General features: G+C 48.2%; 1 protein-coding gene across 3 annotated transcripts in view; it reads right to left on the reverse strand.

Moving 5' to 3' along the window:
* Window positions 1–8644: 8644 nt before the first annotated feature.
* cep131 (centrosomal protein 131) overlaps window positions 8645–23192 on the reverse strand; it is a 118584-nt gene continuing 104036 nt past the window's right edge. For all 3 annotated transcript variants that reach the window (XM_072483637.1, XM_072483636.1, XM_072483638.1), the window contains 3 exons: window positions 19806–20002; window positions 10342–10402; window positions 8645–9096 (listed from right to left, as the gene is read on the reverse strand). In XM_072483637.1, coding sequence (XP_072339738.1) covers window positions 9025–9096; window positions 10342–10402; window positions 19806–20002 — 330 coding nt within the window. In that variant the 3' untranslated portion in view covers window positions 8645–9024. The remainder of the gene's footprint in view (window positions 9097–10341; window positions 10403–19805; window positions 20003–23192) is intronic.

A 23192-nucleotide genomic window follows, 5' to 3' on the forward strand; every position in this document is an offset into this window, starting at 1 on the left:
CCTCGTGTTCAAAAGTCAATCTCGAACTTAAACACACAGTGGGCAAAAAATACCCACAGTTTGACCGAGGTACTCCAAACATATTGCTCAGCAAAGGGAGAAAGCCCTTACCCCATGACCTAGTTAAATAGTCCTGGTAAATGAGCCAAGCACAAGCTTGTAAAATCTGCCAGAATGGAATTTCTTATCACAATGATCTGCAGCTGAAACTTACTTTGCTGAAATGTTTACAACAAGGCAAGTGATTGTCACCAAGGATCTCGTAACGTTACCAAAGTTATAATTTTACTCCGTAGATTCCAGTGCAAAATGGGCGAAATAATTTTAGCTGTGCGTCACACTGACTCTCCCAATTTTCACAGGCGGCTGAATGGATAGCACCCATGTTACAATATCAACCGAAAATCAGAATCAAAGATCCACATAATATACAGCATCAAGCAATCAGCCAACTCTATAATGTATGGACTGCGGGGGAGGTAGTAGTGTAGTGGTATTGTCACTGGACTAGTGATCCAGAGTAATGCTCTGGGGACCCCAGTTTAAATCACGCCACTGCAGATTGTGAAATTTGAATTCAATAAAAATCTGGAATTTAAAGTTTAATGATGGCCATGGCGATTGTCGTTTAAAAACCCATCTGGTTCACTAATATGTCCTTTAGGGAAGGAAATCTGTCGTCCTTACCTGGTCTGGTCTACATGTGACTCCAAACCCACAGCAATGTGGTTGACTCTTGACTGCCCCCTCAAGGACAATTATGGAAGGGTAATAAATGCTGGCTCAGCCGGCGACACCCATGCCCCATGAACAAATCAATGTCCTCCATTAAAAGTAATGACAATACTAAATCACACCGTATTAAAGTCAACAACGTTCTGTAAATTCTATCACTCTTTAAGAGAAGACAATGTTGTGATGAGCTGTCAAAGAAATGTCAAAGAAATGGTGCTTCACTGACAGTCGCCCAGAAAGCTTTTGCAGGCTTTTGAGAGGAAATCTGCTCTAATGTGGTGTCTGTTTTAGTGCAATGCCCTTTAAAGGAGATCTTCTAAAATCTTCAAGGCTCTTCAACCAACTAACCAGACTGAACAATCCTCACTGCGACACAAAAGTCTGAACGAAGAAGTAGAAAGCAGGAAATATAAATGCTTATATGATGTACAGAAAGTGGAATGAAGATTGGGGGTGAGAGAGTGATAAGAGACCGAAAGAGTGACATCTATTTTTAAATTCCCAAACTTTTTAATGTCTGAATGTGAGATGGCACATTTGTAAATTTTAATTTTCAGGATAAGGCAGTATTTTGGCAGTAATTATCTATTGTCCCGTGGTATAAAAGTTCAATTACTCCCTGAAAGCTCCATTCCTCTTTGTTAGCTTTAGGGGTGTGTACCCCACGTTCACATCTCTTTCAATTGAGTCTATCCCCAGCGACTGTTAGTGCACAACCTGTGGAGTATGAGACATCTCTGCCAACAACTTCCAGACTTCTGTGTTTTGCTGCTATGTGTGGATGCCAGAGGTTGCGGTCTTATTTACTCCAAAATGAAGATGAGTACAATTGTCCTCATCTTTATTAACAATGTAAAATCTGAGCCAATAATTTTTAAACACAAAACATGATTCAGACTTTCCCCGGAGGAAAAACCACAAGGCTAAAGCTCAGGAAATTAAACATAAACTGTGTTTAAGAAAGTAAATGTGTACCATAGACCGGATCTCAGAAGATGACATTTTTATTTCTCAACTGGTTGGCTTTCTGAATCTGAATGAGGCTAAACTCTAATAAATTATATTTTATAAAAGGAAATGGTCTAAGATTGTCCATGTTTGTCATTTATATCCAATTCTTATAACCCACAGAAAAACCTTTATCCCAATAGTTTAGGCAGGGCATTGACTTGGATTTAAGAGACGAAAGAATACAACGCAACCACACCACTTCATTCTGCTTTTTTTCTTTACCTCTACAGCTGCATAATTGAAAAGTTAACCATAAGTCAACCTGAAGTCTTGCATAGATTAAATAACTGGTCATTGGGCACACTCCAGTTGAGTTCAGAACTTTGCACCAACGTCAAGGTGAGAAGTTAACTTTGCACCAACGTCAAGGTGAGAAGTTAAGTGTGTACAATCTCCTGCTTTTTGCTCATCGCCCTCATGGAACAGAAACTATGTATGCAGCAAGTGTGAGTTACACATAATAAAGAGGGAGAAGATAACGGAGGGTAAACTAGCAAGTAATATAAAAACAGACAGCAGGATTTTCTTTAAATAGGGAGAGAGGCCAAAGTGAGCATAGGCCCCTTCGAGAATGAGATGGGGAAATAGTAATGGGGAACCAGGAAATGGCAGAGGAGTTATACAAATTCTTTGCATCAGTGGAAGACACTAATAACATTCTGAAAATAAATAATCAAAGGGGGGGAGGGGGCAGCGGGCAAAAGAGAGGGGTAGGAAATAAATACAATAAGAATCACTGGGGGGGGAAAAGTACTCGGAAACAAATGGGGCGAAAAGGCTGAAATCCCCTGGGCCTGATGTGTTGCATCCCAGGATATTAAAGAAGCAGCTACAGAGATAGTCGATGGACTGGTAGTAATCTTTCAAGAATCCTTAAAGTTTGGAAAAGTCCCTGAGGATGGAAAACTGCCAATTCAAAAAAGGAGAGAGACAAAAAACAAGAAACTATAGACCAGTTAGCTTGACTTCTGTCATTGGGAAAACTTTAGAGTCCATTAGAAAGGAGATAATAGAAGGATGTAATAGAAGAACATTTTGAAATGCGTAATATAATCAAGCAGATCCAGCATGGCTTCATGAAGGGAAAATCACCCCTGGCAAATTTATTCAAACTCATTCAAGTGATAATGAGGATAGATGAAGGGAACCAGTCGATGTAATATTCCTGGATTTCAAAAGGTGTTCGATAAGGTACCACACAAAGGCTACTTAATAAGATAAGAGCCCACAGTTTTCAGGTCATATATTTGCATGGATAGAGGATTAGCTAACTGATAGAAGATAGGAGTTGGAATCAGAGGAACCTATTCAGGATGGCGACCTGTAACTAGTGGGGTGCCACAGGAATCCGTGCTGGGAGCCACAATTATTCACAATATATATTAACAACTTGGACGAGTAATGTAGTAATGCCGAGTGTGTGGATGACACAAAAATAGGCGGGAAGGAAAGTGATGAGGATGGCACAAAGAGTCCACAGAGGGATATTGACAAGTTAGGCAAGTGGGCAAAAACTTGGTAGATGGAATGTAAAGTAGGGAAATGTGAAGCTATGCACTTTGGTAGGAAGAATAAAGGAGCTGAATATTATTTAAATGAAGAAAGACTGCAGCATAGAGGGATTGTGGGGGTCCTTGTGCATAAACCACAAAAGTCAAGCATGCAAGTCCAGCAGGTAAGTGGGGAGGCAAGAGAATGTTGGCCTTTATTTCAAAGGGATGGAGCATAAAAATAGGGAAGTCCTGCTGAAACTATATAAGGCACTAATGTCATGGGAGTGTCCCTTTAAGAAAAGTTTTTATCTTGTCACATGGCTTCAGTGATGTCATTGTGAGGGTGGAGCTGGGCTGTGGCTCTGGGTCTTTACTTTCATTTTCAATTGGGAGCTGGGCTGTGGCTCTGAGTTTTACTTTCGGTTTGAGTTTGAACTGGTTTGTACAGCACCGGTTGAAAGAAGTGGGGGGGGGGTTTCTCTATCTGCATTTTAAAAGCTGTTTCCAGACTGTTTGATAACTTGAAAATAAATAACTTGTTTTCTGGAAGGAATTCAAACCTGTTTTGGAAAGGACACAAGAGCACCCATACCAGGTCTTGAGTGCTGTGTGCTGGGCCACACCTTTGAAAAGGGTTTTCTGGTTTATGGGATTTTGTTATTAAATTGGAACAGTTAAAGGGGGAAATTTGTTAAGGATTATACATAGAGTACTGTACTGTGTGGGGTATTTATGTGTGTATTTGATAAAAATGCTTACTGCGTGTTTATACAAATGTTAACTACATTTGTAGAATAAACTTTGTTTTTGATTAAAAGTGCTTAAGGCCTCTGTGAATAACACCTGAATGTCAGGCCCTTGTGCTCATCGTAACCAAAATTAACAGTTGTAGGTCAGGTGAACTCCATGCTATATTTTGGAGCTTTCTAAACCCTGGCACATAACACTAGTTAGACCAAACCTGGAATACTCTGAACAGTTTTGAAGGAACTGATATTGGAGGCAGTCCAGAGAAGGTTCACCAGGTTGATCCTGGGAATGGAAGGAATTTATTTATAAGCAGAGGTTGAGGTGGTTGGGTCTGCACTCATTGGAGTTTCGAAGAATGAGAGGCGACCTTATTGAAGCGTATAGGATTCTCAGGGCGCTTGACAGGGTAGATGCTGTAAGGATGTTTCCTCGTTTGGATGAGTCTAGGACCAGGACTCCGGGTGAACAAAATGGAAATATTATCCTAATCGCCATTTGCGACGCATGGATAGCTGTGTGTATTGTCTGAATGAAGTTTGTTTCATGATGCAAACTGGTTTAACCACATCTGGTTTAAGGTCAATGGAAGAGAGGAAGCAGGAACAAATGGATGCAGTGAAAAAGGGAGTGATTGGGTGACAGGAAAGATATAGAGAAAATCAAGAGCAAGAGATTGGTAAGTCATCAACTTCAAATTAAATTTTGACTGCTCGACATTTGGTATTTTCCACTTGCTGTTGGATCATACTTTTACTGCAACAATCCTTTCACATTGAAGAGTGCAATCGAAACGTGAGCAATCTCGTCCCATAATCGAGTCTCCCATCTAATAAATGGTCTCTTCTGGCACGAAGCATTCTCCTTCAAGGTGTCAGTCTCATCAAGTTCAATTCTTTATTACTCATTTCCTGATTCCCTTCCGTATTCCTGTCTTTTCATTGTGCTGTTTTCAGCACACATTCAGATTGAGGCACTGCACGCTACAAGTTATGCCATAATTGGTATCTAGGTTCCGAATTCAATGACCATTAAATTGTGTGCATACAATTTGGCAACCTTCCTCAAGAGATCAATTATACACAAGGATACATAAGTATTTTGATGGTAACTATTTCATAAATTGATGATGTACGATGCTCCTCTTTGCTGCTTGAGAAAAGATCAACACTTTCCCAAGAGGCTGTGGTTCTAATGTATGACGAGCTTGAAACCAGTATCTTTAGAGTGAGTAGGACAAGCACCAAGACTGAGGCTATGTTTCAAGCACCAAGACTGAGGCTATGTTTCGCTCTACCCTCCAGGAATCAGCACACGATATGCTCCCCGAGCATCTTTTCTAGTTAACTCAGTACAACAGTGCCATTAGTTTTCTCAAAGTGCAAAAGATTTAATGCTGATGCCCGGGAGACCTAACTGAGAAAGTTGAGCAACTTCTGATTCCAGTTTCAAATGAGCCCATTCCACTTGGTCTGAAGGTAAAAGAAAGAAGGGTTCTCGTATTGGTTGGCCTTTAATGCATTTGTGGAATGGATTGTGACAGAGTCATAGGAGGTCTGCAGCACAGAAAAAGGCCCTTCGGCCCGTTGCATCTGTGCCGGTCAAAAATAGTGGTTATTAGCCATTCTAATCCCACTTTCCAGGACCTGGCCCATAGCCTTGTATGCCCTGGCATCGCAAGTGCACGGCACATCTAATTACTTCTTAAACATTATGAGGGTCTCTGCCTCCACCACAATTCAGGCAGCGAGTTCCAGACTCCCACCACCCTCTGTGCGAAAAAGGTTTTCCTCACATCACCTCTAAAATAAAAATTGTAAATTGAGAGAGGTGGATACTCAACGAGACCTTCATAGATTATCATAGAATTTACAGTGCAGAAGGAGGCCATTCGGCCCATCGAGTCTGCACCAGCTCTTGGAAAGAGCACCCTATCCAAGGTCAACACCGCCACCCTATCCCCATAACCCAGTAACCCCACCCAACACTAAGGGCAATTTTGGACACTAAGGGCAATTTATCATGGCCAATCCACCTAACCTGCACATCTTTTGACTGTGGGAGGAAACCGGAGCACCCGGAGGAAACCCACGCACACACGGGGAGGATGTGCAGACTCCGCACAGACAGTGGCCCAAGCCGGAATCGAACCTGGGACCCTGGAGCTGTGAAGCAATTGTGCTATCCACAAAGCTACCGTGCTGCCCTTTGTGTCCTTGTGCATCAGTCGCTGAAGGTAAGCGCACAGACACAGCAGGCAGCGAAGAAGACAAATGTTATGTTGGCCTTCATAGCGAGAGTGTTTGCGTACAGGAATCAGGATGCTTTACTACAATTGTATAGGATGTTGGTGAGACCACATCTGGGGTATTGCGTGCAGTTTTAGTGTCCTTATCTGAGGAAGGATGTTCTTGCTATGGAAGGGGTGCAGCAAAGGTTTGTCAGGCTGATTCCTGGGATGGTGGGGCTGTCACATGAGGAGAGGCTAAATCAGTTAGCATTATATTCTTTGGAGTTTAGAAGTGTGAGGGCAGATCTCATTGAAACCTATAACATTCTAACAGGATTAGACAGGGTAGATTCAGAAAGAATGTCCCTGATGGTGCAGCAGTCCAGAACTAGGGGGTCAAGTTTGAGGCTAAGGGGTAAACATTATAAAACTGAGGCGAGGAGAAATTCCTTCACCCAGAGTGGTGAATCTGTGTAATTCACCACCACAAAAAGTAGTTGAGTTCAAAACATTGTGTAATTTCAAGAAGGAATCGGATATAGCTCTTCGGTCTAAAGAGATCAAGGGATATGGGGGGGAAGGCAGGATCAGGCTATTGAACTCTATGATCAGCCATGATCATAATGAATGGTGGAGCATGTTCGAAGGGCTGAATGGCCTCCTCCTACTTCTATTTTCTATGTATATTTCTAAACCTCCAACTCCTTACCTTAAATCTATGCACCCCTGGTCATTGATCCCTCCACCTTAGGGAAAATGTTTCTCCTGCCTGCTCTATCTATGCCCCTCATAATTTTATACATCTCAATCATGTCCCCACTCAGTCTCCTCTGCCCCAAGGAAAACAACCCCAGTATATCCAATCTCTCTTCGTAACCAAAACTCTCCAGCCCAGGCAACATCCTGGTAAATCTCCTCTGCACCCTTTCCTGAGCTATCACATCCCTCCTGTAACATGGATTCCAGAGTAGCACAAATACCCTAGCTGCAGCTTAACCAACGTTTTATACAGTTCTCTGCTCTTAAACTCTATGCCTCAGCAAAAAAAGGCAAGTATATCATGTGCCTCCTTAACCACTGGATCCAATGTCTAATTGTCCCTTTATAACATCCCAATGAAGTTTCTTAGGACATCTTATTATGTCCAAAGTTCCTATACAAAAAACAGTTTTGCTGTTGTTGAAACATTCACCCCCTGGCTCCCCAAAGCCGGTCCACCATCTCCAAAGTACAAGTCAGGAGCGTAATCGAATGCTCCCTACTTGCCTGGATGAGCGCAGCTCCAACAACACTAAAGAAGCTCAACACCATCCAGGACAAAGCAGCCATTTGATTGGCACCCCAGCCACGCCTTAAACATCTTCTCCAGCACTGCCTGCAGTACGTACCATCTACAAGATTAGCACAGTCACCGTATTTTTGTTTATTCCCTCCGGGTACGTGGGTGCTGCTGGTCAAGCCAACATTTATTGCACAAACCTAATTGCCCTCAAAATGGTGCTGGTGGGGCAGCACGATGGCACAGTGGTTAGCACTGCAGTCTCACGGCACCGAGGCCCCAGGTTCGATCCCGGCTCTGGGTCACTGTCTGTGTGAAGTTTGCATATTCTCCCTGTGTTTGCTTGGGTTTTGCCCCCACAACCCAAAGATGAGCCGGCTAGGTGGATTGAACATGCTAAATTGCCCCTTAATTGGAAAAAATGAATTGGGTACTCTGAATTTATATATATATTTTTTTAATGGTGCTGGTGAGTCAGGACCATGTGAGATTTGGAGCTGGGCAATCACTCCTTCACGAGCACCTCCCAAATCCATTTGCCACCTGGAAAGAACAAGGGTAGCCAACACATGGGAATGCCAACACCTCCACATCATACACCATCCTGACTTGAAGGTATAGCACTGTTCCTCGGGACAAAACTGTGGCATTCCCTACCGGGCAATATAGTGGAAGTACATACACGCACAGATTACAGTGGCTCAAGAAGGCAGCCTGAAGGTTCACTGACAAGAGTACAGTTCAGGCCAATCCAGCGGTTCATATAATTTTCTACCATGCCTGAAACGGAATGCGTTACATGTTCGATGCTCAATATATCTTCGAGATGGATTTCAAATAAACCTGTTGGGCTTTAACCTGGTGTGGTGAGACTTCTTACAATATATCATCAGCTGCTGCACTTGAAGCGGTGTGCACCTTGCTCTGTAGTATTGCTGCTGCCTTCAGGAACAACAAAGTAAATCATGGCATTTCTATCTGCGGAGGTAGGGCGGATTGGTTCAGCTGCAACAGATGTAACTTGCTTAGTAACACTTACATTTTGGGGGGGGGGGAACAAGATTGGTAGTTATTTAACAGATCTTCAGCACAACTTGGTGCTGAATTTCTTTGAATCATTCTGGATGAAAACACTTGTTTGAGCCCAAGTGATTTGAAAGAAATGAGTCATTTAATTACAAGAGATGCTGTGCAATAATGAAACTAACTGAAACATTTTATAAATTCCATCATGCGACACATTACAGCTAACATACAAAACGAGGACTGCAATTTGGGAAAATATTACAGTACTTAATGTAGAAAAATAAAAAAACATTTTTTTTTTAAAAAAAAGACTGTTCAGCTAAAATGTTCGATTTGGACAGCTGGACCACAGTGCGATTATAGATCAAGAACAAACTAATGTTATTCTGTTGGCATTTGCGCAAATGGATCGTACTTGTGCACCTCACAGATGCAACGCGATAGTGTGAATATGCCCCCGGTGTCTGGGAACTCAGCGGTTTCTGCTGCACCGGTCTATACGTTCATTTGCCAAGGAGTTGTTTTCTCTGTTGGTCAAGAAGGGCCTCCAGATGATCTGCTCTTTTAAATGCTGCCTGCACGCAGAAACATGATGAAACACAAGGATTAGAATGTATCGTTGCTGAAATGGTGATACTTCCTGAAAGCAATAAACTGCAACATTCAGAAACTACAGGACTACTTTTGTAGCACTTAGGTGGATTGGCTGTACTAAATTGCCTTAGTGCCCAGGGATGTGCAGATTAGGTCGTGTTACGGGGATAGGGCGGGGCTCTTTCAGAGGATCAGTGCAGACTCGATGGGCCGAATAGCCTCCTTCTGCACTGTCAAGATTCTGTAAATGAAGCATCCAAGGCCTTAATTATTACTGATGTGGAGATGCCGGCATTGGGCTGGATGGGCACAGTAAGAGGTCTTACAACACCAGGTTAAAATCTAACAGGATCATTTGTAATCACTAGCTTTTAGAGCGCAGTTCCAAAAGCTAGTAGTTCCAAATGAACCTGTTGGACTTTAACCTGGTGTTGTAAGACTTCTTAAGTATTAAGGACAAGGATGACAGTGTATTTGGGAACAAAAATGGAATTAGGATCATGTTCAATCTGAGTAAAGACCTCAAAAACCAATGACAGGACAAACAGATAAATTAGAAAGGAGGGCAAATTAATTTGGGGGTGGGTGATATTGGTGTCTGAAAATATATAATATCATAGAATCATAGAATTTACAGTGCAGAAGGAGGCCATTCGGCCCATCGAGTCTGCACCGGCTCTTAGAAAGAGCACCCCACCCAAGGTCCACACCTCCACCCTATCCCCATAACCCAGTAACCCCACCCAACACTATGGGCAATTTTGGACACTATGGGCAATTTAGCGTGGCTAATCCATCTAACCTGCACATCTTTGGACTGTGGGAGGAAACCGGAGCTCCCGGAGGAAACCCACGCATACACGGGGAGAATGTGCAGACTCCGCACAGACAGTGACCCAAGCCGGGAATCGAACCTGGGACCCTGGAGCTGTGAAGCAATTGCGCTATCCACAATGTTACCGTGCTGCCTAAATATAATATAATATTAATGCAGTAATATCGCAAATAATTCATTTAGATCAAGTTTGTTACACTGTTATAAAGGCTCGCAGTTGTAAGGGTGGAGCAGCAAATGCACTGACTGATTGATATTTAATAGTTACAATCATTTCACACACTAATATAACCAAATGCCATATTCCGTGTGCTCCAATTCAAGTAGCCAGTGACAGATTTTGAAAATGTGAGAAAATAAATGCTGAGCGGACTTAAAAGTGAACACTCACTTCGTACTGTTTTCGAAGACTATTCACTGCTTCTTCTTTCTTTACTATTGCTATTTTTACTCTAAAAAGAAAAAAGAAATAAATTCATGGGGTCACTGCCATGCATGACGGATCCGATTTAAAATGCTGATAATCCACAATACCAAAAAGGTTCCGATTTTAAAATTCCTTAATTTTTAAAAAAGTATTTTTATTCAGCAAATTTTCAACAATTTTACAATATAAAACAACCCCAAACAAAATCCCCCAGCACCCCCCTCAGCAATCAACGGTAACCAATTCCCGAAAGTGCATGATCAACAAACCCCAATAATTGTAGAACCCATCACTCGACCCCCTCAGCGCGGCCTTCACCTTCCCCAGAATGAAAAACTCCAGCAGGTCCCCCCCCCCCACACCGAGGCACAGGGTGGAGAAGATGGTCTCCACCCCAACAAGACCCGCCTACAAGCAATCAGTGAGGCGAAGGCTAAAATATCTGCCCCCCGCACCTGCCTGCCTGACACTCCCAGGGGACCGGGCTCCACATCTACATGTAAAACCCCCGAGATGGTGCTGAACGCGTCCTACGCCGCCTCCGACGAGGAGGCAGACGCTATCGAGAAGATCGGGAAAACCTTCCTCACAAAGTCCCACATCTGCTTATACCCAAGACATTCCTCCCTGCGACAGCCTAAACGTCCCACCCAATTCTTCCAAACTCATAAATCGCCCTCCCAGGAACAGATCGTTCATTCCCCTAATCCCCCTCTCTTCCTATTCCTATCCCTGGCTTGAACCCATGATTCCCCCCCTGACCAGGCCCCCAGCCTTAAAGTGCTGTCTAAACTGCTTCTAAATCTTCAATGTGGCCACCACCACCAGACCCACCATATACTTCCCTGGGCCATCGGGAGCAGCGCCGTTTGCCAGTGCCTGCAACCCTGCCTCCCTACAGGAACCCTCTTCCATCCTTACCCACAGAATGCCACCCCGCCCGCCACCCCCTGGTCCAGCCCTGCACCTTCTCTGCAATCGCCTCCCAATAATAATACAGCAAGTTTGAGAGCCCTAGCAGTATCACCCTCTTAATCCTGGCCACCTTTCCCCCGCCCAAACAAATGAGGAAATCGGCCTGTCCACCCCCCTGAAAAAAGACTTGGGCAAAAAGACCGGCAGGATTGAAACAAAAACAGGAATCGCGGCAGAAAATTCATCTTAATGACTTCCGGTTGCGGTGATGCACTGCTAAGCCGCACGTTTCGGCAGCTCCCCCCCCGTGTGTATGGAAAGGACCGGTGGCAGTGGGCAGATTGCGAAGGATCCTTTGGAGCAGCGGCAGAGAAGAGAAGGAAGAAGCAAGATGGCGGCGGATGGAGCCCAGACGACATGGGGCCCGGACCAGCAGGAATTCCTCTGACGGTGTGTGGAGGAACTAAAGAAGGAGGTGCTGGCGCCGATGTTATTGGCAATCGATGGGCTGAAAGAAACACAAAAGGCCCAGGCGATAGAGCTCTGTGGGGTGAAGGCAAAGGCAGCCGAAAACGAGGATGAGATACAGGGCCTTGTGGTAAAAATGGAGACACACGAGGCGCTACATAAGAGGTGTATCGAAAGGCTCGAAGTCCTGGAGAACAGCTCGAGGAGGAAGAACCTCTGGATTCTAGGTCTCCCCAAAGGAATGGAGGGAGCTGACGTTGGGGCTTATGTGAGCACGATGCTCCATACGCTAATGGGAGCTGAGGCCCCCTCGGGCCCCCTGGAGGTGGAAGGGGTTCATCGGGTCCTTGTGAGAAGACCAAAGGTTGGAGAACTACTAAGGGCAATAGTGGTGAGATTTCACCGCTTCACGGACAGAGAGGCTATCTTGAGCTGGGCCAAGAAGGTACGGATTAGCAGGTGGGAGAATACGGTGATACAAGTGTATCAGGACTGGAGCGCGGAGATGGCGAGAAGGAGGGCGAGCTTCAATCGGGCCAAGGCGGTGCTTCACAGGAAGAAAATAAAATTTGGGATGCTGCAGCCGGAGCGATTGTGGGTCTCGCACCAGGGCAAGCACTACTACTTCGAAACGGCGGATGAGGCATGGACCTTCATCCAAGAAGAGAAACTGGACTAGAACTGAGGGACTGATGTTGGGGGGAGACAACGAGGTTGATGTACAGAAGTGTAAATTGGGGAATGGGAGGTTTATAGTATTGAGACGATAGACGGGGAATTTTTCTCCTCTTGATGGGGGGACACGGAGAAATGTGGGCGCCGGTGGAAAAAGGGACTGAGAGGGGGGATGGGGAGTGGGGGAGCTGTGCCATAGGGGGCGGGGCCGATCCAGGAAAGCGTGGGGGTTTTCCCGTGCGATGGAGATAATGGCGGGAAGATAGGTGCAGGAAAGAGAGTTCCACGCACAGGGGGGGGTCAAGGAGAGAACGGGGGAAGCCGGGGTCAGTTAGAGTTAGCTGACTTTCGGAAGCATCATGGGGGGAGTAACCATGCTAGATGGGGATCTAGTTGGGGGGGGGGGGGGGGTATCAACTGGGTTGCTGCTGCTGAGAGCGAGGGGGAGCTGGCAAGAGAAGAGGTGGTCGGGACAGGAAGGCGCCACCTGGGGGATGGGTGGGTGCGCGGGACCCGGACGGGGGGGCTGGCCTAGAACAGGGGATGGCTGGATCCATGGAGATTTGCTAGGCCGTTGGCCAAAGAGTTCTCCTTTTTCTCCCATGTCCACAAGGTATACTCCCAAATAGATTTCTTTGTTTTGAGCAGGGCACTGATCTCGAAGGTGGCAGGAACGGAGTACTCGGCCAGAGCCGTTTCAGACCATGCCCCGCACTGGGTGGATCTGGAATTAGGAGAGGGGAGGAGAGGGAGCAGCGCCCACTCTGGCGACTGGATGTGGGACTATTGGCGGACCAGGGGGTCTGTGGAAGGGTGCGGGGATGTATTGAGAGGTACCTGGAGGCCAATGATGATGGTGAGGTCCAGGTGGGGGTAGTATGGGAAGCGCTGAAGGCGGTGGTTAGGGAAGAGTTGATCTCCATTAGGGCTTACAAGGAGAAACAAGAGGGCAAAGAAAGGGAGAGATTAGTGGGGGAGATTTTGAGTGTGGATAAAAGATATGCGGAGGCCCCAGACGAAGGACTATATAGAGAGAGGCGAAGACTTCAAACGGAGTTTGACCTGCTGACCACAGGAAAGGCAGGGGCACAGTGGAGGAAGGCACAGGGGATGAGATACGAATATGGGGAAAAGGCGAGCCGGCTGCTGGCCCACCAACTTCGCAAGAGGATAGCGGCGAGGGAAATTGGGGGAGTTAGGGATGAAACGGGAACTACGGAGCGGAGAGCAGGGAAGGTAAATGAGGTGTTTAAGACCTTTTATGAGAGGCTATATAAGTCCCAACCCCCGGAGGGAAAAGAGGGAATGCAACAGTTTCTGGACCAACTAAGGTTCCCGAGGGTGGAGGAGCAGGAGGTGGCAGGTCTGGGGGCGCCAATTGAGGTGGATGAGGTGACTAAAGGTCTGGGGAATATGCAGGCAGGGAAGGCCCCGGGACCAGACGGGTTCCCGGTGGAATTTTACAGGAAATAAGTGGACATGTTGGCCCCGCTGCTGGCGAGAACCTTTAACGAGGCCAGAGAAGGGGGGACTCTACCCCCGACAATGTCGGAGGCGACGATATCACTAATCCTGAAGCGGGATAAAGATCCGCTGCAATGCGGGTCATATAGGCCTATCTCACTCCTAAATGTAGACGCCAAGCTGCTGGCAAAAGTGCTGGCGACGAGGATCGAGGATTGTGTGCATGAAGACCAGACAGGGTTTGTAAAGGGGAGACAACTGAATGTCAACGTGCGATGGCTGTTGGGGGTGATAATGATGCCCCCAGCGGAGGGGGAGGCAGAGATAGTGGTGGCGATGGATGCAGAAAAGGCATTCGATAGGGTAGAGTGGGAGTATCTATGGGAGGTGTTGAGGAGGTTTGGGTTCGGGGAGGGGTTTGTCAGATGGGTCAGACTCCTATATGGGGCCCCAGTGGCAAGTGTAGTCACAAACCGGCAAAGATCGGAGTATTTTCGGTTACATAGGGGAACAAGGCAGGGGTGCCCCCTGTCCCCATTACTGTTCGCGTTGGCAATTGAACCACTGGCCATAGCGTTGAGAGACTTAAGAAAATGAGGGGGGTGGTTAGGAACATCGAGTGTCACTCTACGCAGATGACCTACTGCTATATGTGGCGGATCCTGTAGAAGGGATGACAGAGGTTATGCAGATATTGAGGGAGTTTGGAGATTTTTCGGGATACAGGCTAAATATGGGGAAGAGTGAGCTTTTCGTAATACACCCTGGGGACCAGGGAAGAGGAATAGACGCCCTGCCATTAGGAGAGTGGAAAGGAGCTTCCGATATTTGGGGATTCAGGTAGCTAGGAGCTGGGGAACTCTACACAGTCTTAATCTGACACGGCTGGTGGAGCAGATGGAGGAGGATTTCAAGAGGTGGGATATGCTGCCGCTCTTACTGGCAGGCAGAGTGCAGGCGGTAAAAATGATGGTTCTCCCAAGGTTTCTTTTCGTGTTTCAATGTCTCCCCATTCTGATCACGAAGGCCTTTTTCAAGAAAATAGATAGGAGCGTTATGAGTTTTGTGTGGGCAGGGAAGACCCCGAGGGTAAGGAGGGGGTTCCTGCAGCGTAGCAGGGACAGAGGGAGACTGGCTTTGCCGAACCTGGACGACTACTACTGGGCCGCCAATGGGGCGATGGTTTGTAAGTGGATGAGGGAGGGAGAGGGGGCGGCGTGGAAGAGGCTGGAGATGGCGTCCTGTAAGGGAACGAGTCTAAAGGCGCTGGTGACGGCGCCGCTGCCGCTCTCCCCGAAAAGGTATACCACAAACCCAGTGGTGGTGGCAACCTTAAGGATCTGGGGGCAATGGAGGCGACATAGGGGTGTGACGGGTGCCTCGGTGTGGTCCCCGATCAGGAATAACCATAGGTTTGTCCCAGGAAGGATGGACGGGGGGTTCCAGAGCTGGCAACGGGCAGGAATTAGGAGATTGAGAGATTTGTTTATTGACGGGACGTTCGCGAGCCTGGGAGCGCTGGAGGAAAAGTATGAGCTGCCCCCGGGGAATAATTTTAGATACATGCAAGTGAGGGCGTTTACGAGGCAACAGGTGAGGGAATTTCCGCTGTTCCCGACACAGGGGATCCAAGATAGAGTGATTTCTGGGGTATGGGTCGGGGAGGGCAAAGTGTCCGAAATATACAGGGAGATGAGAAACGAGGGGGAGGCGATGGTAGAAGAGCTGAAGGGAAAATGGGAAGAAGAGCTGGGGGAGGAGATTGAGGAGGGTCTGTGGGCTGATGCCCTAAGTAGGGTAAATTCCTCGTCCTCGTGTGCCAGGCTTAGCCTGATACAATTTAAGGTTCTACACAGAGCACATATGATGGGAGCAAGACTGAGCAGGTTCTTCGGAGTGGAGGACAGGTGCAGGAGGTGCTTGGGAAGCTCGGCGAACCACACACACCTGTTCTGGTCGTGTCCGGCATTGGATGAGTACTGGAGGGGAGTGGCAAAGGTGATCTCAAAGGTAGTGAAGGTCCGGGTCAAGCCAGGCTGGGGGTTAGCGATATTTGGGGCAGCGGAAGAGCCGGGAGTGCAGGAGGCGAAAGAGGCCGATATTCTGGCCTTTGCGTCCCTGATAGCCCGGCGAAGGATCTTACTCATGTGGAAGGAAACGAAACCCCCCGGCGTGGAGGCCTGGATAAACGATATGGCAGGGTTCATAAAACTAGAACGAATGAAATTTGCGCTGAGAGGATCGGCTCAGGGGGTCTCCAGGCGGTGGCAACTATCTCGCGGAACGTTAAGGGGGGGGGGGGGAGAGCACTATTTTTTGTTACTTTGTTAGTTCACTATTTTATTTAAATAATGTTATTTCTCAGTTATTGTGCTATTTTTATGTTGATTTGTAAAAACGGAAAAATTCTGTTTGAAAACTTTGAAAAAATAAAAAATTCATCTTAACTGCCTGCACCCGGCCTGCCAGCGTCAGAGGGAGAATGCCCCACCTCAGCAGATATCAGCCTTCATCCTCCTCACCAAGCTCGACTCCTGAAGCCCTGCCCAATCCCGGGCCACCTGACCGATGAAGAATACCATCCCTGAAATTAACTTTTCCTTTTCAGATGTTGACTGATCTGGGGCGAAATTCTCCGATCCCCGCCGGGTCGGAGAATCGCCGGGGGCTGGCGTGAATCCCAACCCCGCCGGTTGCCGAAGTCTCCGGCACCGGAGTTTGGGCGGGGGTGGGAATCGCGCCGCACCGGTTGGCGGGCCCCCCCGCTCGATTCTCCGGCCCGGATGGGTCGAAGTCCCGCCAATAAATTGCCTGTCCCGCCAGCGTAAATTGAACCACCTACCTTACCGGCAGGACAAGGCGGCGTGGGTGGACTCCGGGGTCCTGGGGGGGGCGCGGGGTGATCAGACCCTGGGGGGGTGCCCCCACGGTGGCCTGGCCGGCGATCGGGGCCCACCGATCCGCGGGCGGGCCTGTGCCATGGGGGCACTCTTTCCCTTCCGCCTCCGCCACGGTCTCCACCATGGCGGAGGCGGAAGAGACTCCCTCCACTGCGCTTGCGCAGGAAACTGTCAGCGGCCGCTGACGCTTCCGCGCATGCGCCGCCCGGAGATGTCATTTCCGCGCCAGCTGGCGGGGCACCAAAGGCCTTTTCCGCCAGCTGGCGGGGCGGAAATTCATCCGGCGCCGGCCTAGCCCCTCAATGTTGGGGCTCGGCCCCCAAAGATGCGGAGCATTCCGCACCTTTGGGGCTGCGCGATGCCCGTCTGATTTGCGCCGTTTTGGGTGCCAGTCGGCGGACATCGCGCCGTTTCCGGAGAATTTTGCCCCTGGTGTCACTCAGTGTACAGCACAGAAAACACGCCATTTAGCCAAATTTGTTTGTACTCCCCATGAGCCCCTCCCACCCTGCTTCACCTAACCCTATCACCACAATCCTTCTAGCCTTTCCCATTCATTCACTTGCCAAGCTTCCCTTCATATGTGCCTACACTATTTGCACTCCTGGCCGTAATGGGTTAGAGATTCTTCCTACTGTAGAAAAAGACATTTCCCCCAAATTCCTTATTAGATTTATCAGCACCCATTTTATTGCAAACATTTTCTCTTTTTTGTTTATTCTACCAACCCCTTTCAGAATCTTAAGATCTGCATCAGATCACCTCACATCTCATTTATAGAGAAATAATCACAACCTGCTTAGCTTTGCCTGTTAATAGATGTTCTCAGTTCTGTTTTCACCAAGCGGGATGCAGCGAGGGAGGTTGGGGGAGTTAGGGATAAAGGGGGGAACACGGTGTGGAGTGCGGTGGGAATAAATGGGGTATTTAGAGACTTCTATGAGGGGCTGTATAGGTCTGAGCCCCCGACGGAGGAGGGGGGAATGCGTCGTTTTCTGGTCCGGCTGAGGTTCCCGAGGGTAGAGGAGGGGCAGGTGGCTGGGCTTGGGGCACCGGTAGGGCTGGAGGAGCTGACTAAGGGGCTGGGGAGTATGCAGGCGGGGAAGGCACCGGGGCCAGATGGGTTCCCGGTGGAATTTTATATTCCAGTGCCACCCCATCCAGATCCCTAAGGCCGTTTTTAAGCGGGTCAGTAGGAGCATCATGGGGTTTGTTTGGGCGAAAAACATCCCGAGGGTGAGAAGGGTGTTTATGGAACGGAGCAGTGACAGAGGAGGGCTAGCGATGCCTAATCTGTGTGGGTACTACTGGGCTGACAATGTGGCGATGACATGCAAGTGGGTAATGGAGGGGGAGGGGGTAGCGTGGAAGAGGCTGGAGATGGCGTCCTGGCGTCCTGTGTGGGCACGAGCCTGAGAGCGCTGGTGACGGCACCGCTGCCGCTCCCGCCGACAAGGTACACCACGAGTCCAGTGGTGGCGGCAACCCTCAGAATTTGGGGGCAGTGGAGACGCCACAGGGGGGAGGCAGAGGCTTTGGTGTGGTCCCCGATCCGAGAGAACCATCGGTTTGTCCCAGGGAGAATGGATGGGGGGTTCCTGAGCTGGCACAGGGCAGGTATTAGAAGGATGGGGGACCTGTTTATAGATGGGACGTTTGCGAGCCTTGGGGCATGGAGGAAAAATTCGGGCTCCCCCTGGAAATGCCTTCAGGTACATGCAGGTAAGGGCGTTTTAAGACGGCAGGTGAGGAAATTCCCGCTGCTGCCAGCACGTAGGATCCAGGATAGGGTGCTCTCGGGGGTGTGGGTTGGAGAAGGCAAGGTCCCGCCGACTACCAGGAGATGCAGGAGGAAGAGGAGGCCTGGGTGGAGGAGCTGAAAGGTAAATGGGAGGAGGAGCTGGGGGAGGAGATAGATGAGGGTACATGGGTGGATGCCCTGGGTAGGGTAAATTCTTCCTCCTCTTGCGCCAGGCTTAGCCTGATTCAATTCAAGGTTCTGCACAGGGCGAACATGACTGGGGCAAGGCTGAGTTGGTTTTTTGGAGTAGAGGACAGGTGTGTGAGGTGTTCGGGGAGCCCAGCAAATCACGCCCACATGTTCTGGGCGTGCCCAGCGCTGGATGGGTTCTGGAGGGGCGTTGCGAAGACAGTGTCTAAGGTGGTAAACACACGGGTTAAGCCGAGTTGGGGGCTCGCACTATTTGGGGTATCGGACGAGTCGGGAATGCAGGAGGCGAAAGAGGCCGGTATTCTGGTCTTTGCGTCTCTGGTAGCCCGGCGGAGGATCCTGCTACAGTGGAAGGGTGCGAGGCCCCCAAGTGTGGAAGTCTGGATCAGCGACATGGCAGGGTTCATTAAATTGGAGAGGCTAAAATTTGCCTTAAGAGGATCTGTGCAAGGATTCTTCAGGCAGTGGCAACCGTTCCTAGATTTTCTGGCAGAACGTTAGGAGGTGGACAGCAGCAGCAGCAGCCCGGGGGGGGGGGGGGGCACTTTGTGTTTCTACTGTGTTCATTATCGTTTAATGGGGGGCTTGTATATTGGGGGTATACGTGACATAGCTATAAGATGTTTATTTATGTGTTCTTTGTTTTTTCTTATTTCTGTAAGGGGCGGGGGTTTTGTTGAAAATATGTAACAATTTGAATAAAAATATATATCTTTTTTTTAAGTTCTGTTATCACCCTTGTGAATCATTTTTGGAGCTGCTCCAATGCCCCTGTAGCCTTTTAATAACATAAAGATCAGAACCGCGCATATTACTGCCAGTGTGGTCCAACACAAAGTTCAATAAAAGTTTAGCTTCCCTGCTTTTCAATCCCATCCCTCCAGAGGATATTACACACAAAATTAGCATGCTGACACAATTAGCATATTGCAACTTCAACCCGTGAAGTTTGCCGAGAATAGAACTTCATTACCTTTCACGTTCAGACAGTAACCTGGCACTGGAGTAAATCAGAGCCTCCAAGATCCTGCAAATCTGGACATGCTTCATCTTACCTTTTATGGACCTCCTCCAGCTCTTCCTCCTTTTCCTTAGTGATTCGTTCCACTTCCAAGCGATGACGCGCTCTCACCTCGGACATCTCGGTCTTTAACCGTTTGTTTTCTTCCTCGGTGCTAACTAACCGGTCTGCAAACTCCTGACGAATGACATCAGCTAAACTGTTTCTCTCCTGTGTCAGTCTGTCGTTGATCTGGTTCCAAAGCAAGAAAGGAAGACAAACCGACATTAAATTACCCAACAATGGTCCAAAGGCAGTTCTTTATTAAATTTCATTTGACCAGAACGAAAGTCGCCAACACTGTTTTTTTTAACATGTGTGTATATATATATATATATATAAATAAAAAGGACACATGCTTGATATTAATAAATGATACTTCCATATTTTGCTACACGTGGTATTGCTGAGGATGTGAAACTGAAGAAACAAAAATTGTGTACTAAACTTGGAACATGGCTTTAGTGCGCTTTTAGAGATTGGGTGAGATCTACAGGCTGTGTTGTGCCCGAAAAGCGGTGTGGCCGGTAGATCCTTCTTCTGGGATCAACTCCGCCTGCCGTGCTTTGCGAGATCTAATGTGATCTCGCGAGATGTCACAATGTGAATCCAGCCCATTGTGGGTGGGATCACTTTCTGGCAAAACTGCATAATAAGAGTGCGACAGCTAGTCTCACTCTAATATGCATTCCTGAGATACAACCAAGGCTTTGGGATCTAAATCCCTCGCCTCAGAGACCTCTGGCGAGCGTCGTTCAGTGCTGGTCTCCACAAATGGGGACCAGATAGAATGGCACGTGAGGGTCTCCTAGGGGATCGGGGGCCCCCAGGTGCTTGTCCTCTGGGCAGGGTGGCACCCTGGCACTGCTGGTGCCACCCGGGCACCCTGGCATTGCAGGCTTGGCAGTGCCATATGGGTGCCAGCCTGGCACTGCCAAGGTGCCTTGGTGGTACTACCAGCTGGCAGGGACATTGCCAGGCTTCTGGTGCCAAGCTGGCATTTTCTGCGTGGCGGGGATCGGGCCCGGGGTGCCCTTCTAAGGTGTGGGGGGGGCCAAGGACCTCCTTTATTGATGAGCTGGGGCTTCGGGGGAGTGGAGAAATCGGAATGCCATTTGAAAATGCTGTTCTGATCTCTCCCTGCACTGAGGAGTTCTGGCGAGTGGAGTTCCTCAGTGCGGGAAACGGGACTAAATGCAGCATTGGCCACGCGTTCACTGCTGAGGCTCCCGGTCTACGCGAATGGACGTTGGATAGCGTGGTGTTTCTCGGCACTGAGCGCCAGGAAGCACCCAGCTAATCACATGCTCTATGGAACTCTCTTCTATTCGGGTAGATCGCGCCCTAACTGTCCTTCAGTGTCGGCCTTAGTTATGCTCCTGCTTCTGATTCAAAAATCAGGAGGAAAACTCCCCGCTGGTTGGAGTCATACCGGGCACAAAGGAAGATGGTTGTGGTGGTTGGAGGTCAATCATCTCAGCTTCAGGACATCACTGTAAGAGTTCCTCGGGCCCAACCATCTTTAGCTGCTTCATCAATGACCTTCCTTCCGTCATAAGGTCAGAAGTGGGGATGTTCACAGGTGACTTCACAACGTTCAGCACCATTCACGACTCCTCAGATAATGGAGCAGTCCACATACAAATGCAGTAAGATCTGGACAATATCCAGGCTCGGGCTGTCAAGTGCAAGTTACATTTGTGCCACACAAGTGCCAGGCAATGACCATCTCCTACAAGAGAGGATCTAACAACCACCCCTTGACATTCAATGGCATTACCATCGCTGAATCCCCCACAAGCAACATCCTGGAGGGTTACCATTGATCAGAAACTGAACTGGACTAGTCACATTAATATTGTGGCTACCAGGGCAGGTCAAAGGCTAGGAATCCTACTGCGAGTAACTCGTCTCCTGACACCCCCCCCCAAAGCCTGTCCACAATCTGCAAAGCACAAGTCAGGAGTGTGATGGAATACTCTCAACTTGCCTGGATGAGTGCAGCTCCAACAACACTGAAGAAGCTCGACACCATCCAGGTCATAGCAGCCCACTTGCTTGTTCCCTTCCACAAACATTCAAACCCTCCACCACCGATGAACAGTGGCAGCCGTGTGTACCATCTACAAGATGCACTGCAGTAACTCCCCAAGGTTCCTAAGGCAGCATCTTCCAAACCCACAACCACTACCATCTAGAAGGACAAGTGCAGCAGATACCTGGGAACCCCACCAGCTGGAGGTTCCCCTCCAACTCACTCACCACCCTGACTTGGAAATATATCGCCGCTCCTTTGCTGTCGCTGTGGCAACATCCCAGAACTCCCTCCCTAGCAGCATAGTGGATGTGCCTACACCTCAAGCACTGCAGCGGTACAAGAATGCAACTTGGCACCACCTTCTGAAGGGCAACTCGGGATGGGTAATAAATGCTGGCCTAACCAGCGACGCCCACATCCCGTAAATTAATTTTTTTTAAAAAGGTCGTGGTCTCAAGCCACATACTAGAGACTTGACCACGTAACCAAAATGATGCTTCAGTACAGTACCGAGGGATTGCTACATCTTCTCGATGTGTCAATAACTGAGCTCCTATCCACCCTTTCAGGGGAGTGGGCGGAATCTCAAAGTGCTGCAGAGCTCAGAGCACAAGAGAAGAAAATAGAAAATTAAGACATCCTCTTCTTTCCTCTACTGGTTTCAATTTCTTTGTTAAAATAAATCTAGCAATTCTCAAGTTCACCCCCTCTCCCCATGACCAAAGCAGTCCACTGAGGATTCTGATGGTCAAACCACAGAGTGGAGCAGCATTAGGGGAATATTCAGTGTACAGTTTATGTAAATCGTACTATTTTTACACTTCTCTTTTTACTGTAGAGAATAATATTGAAAATGAATCTCGAGCAATCGTCTCTTTTTCTGAAGATTCTGTATTTACTTTCTAATCATAGCGATGGGGCAATTTGCCAAAAAGTTGTATGAATCATTATAAAAGTTAATTAAACCACTTGGGATTTCCAACAGGGTCAAAGACTTCAGCACTGGCCAAGTAGTAGTTACATGCATTTCAGGGCTGTTCCCCCAGCCCAAAGACCACCCTAGGAATTTCAGGGCAGCACAGTGGTTAGCACTGTTGCTTCACAGCTCCAGGGTCCCGGGTTCGATTCTCGGCTTGGGTCACTGCCTGTGTGGAGTCTGCACGTTCTCCCAGTGTCTGCGTGGGTTTCCTCCGGGGGCTCTGGTTTCTTCCCACAAGTCCCAAAAGACATGCCATTAGGTAATTTAGACATTCTGAATTCTTCCTCTGTGTACCCGAACAGGCACCGGAGTGTGGCGACTGGGGACTTTTCACAGTAACTTCATTGCAGTGTTAATGTAAGCCC

Source organism: Scyliorhinus torazame, chromosome 18 (genome assembly GCF_047496885.1).
Source record: "Scyliorhinus torazame isolate Kashiwa2021f chromosome 18, sScyTor2.1, whole genome shotgun sequence".
NCBI lineage: Eukaryota > Metazoa > Chordata > Chondrichthyes > Carcharhiniformes > Scyliorhinidae > Scyliorhinus > Scyliorhinus torazame.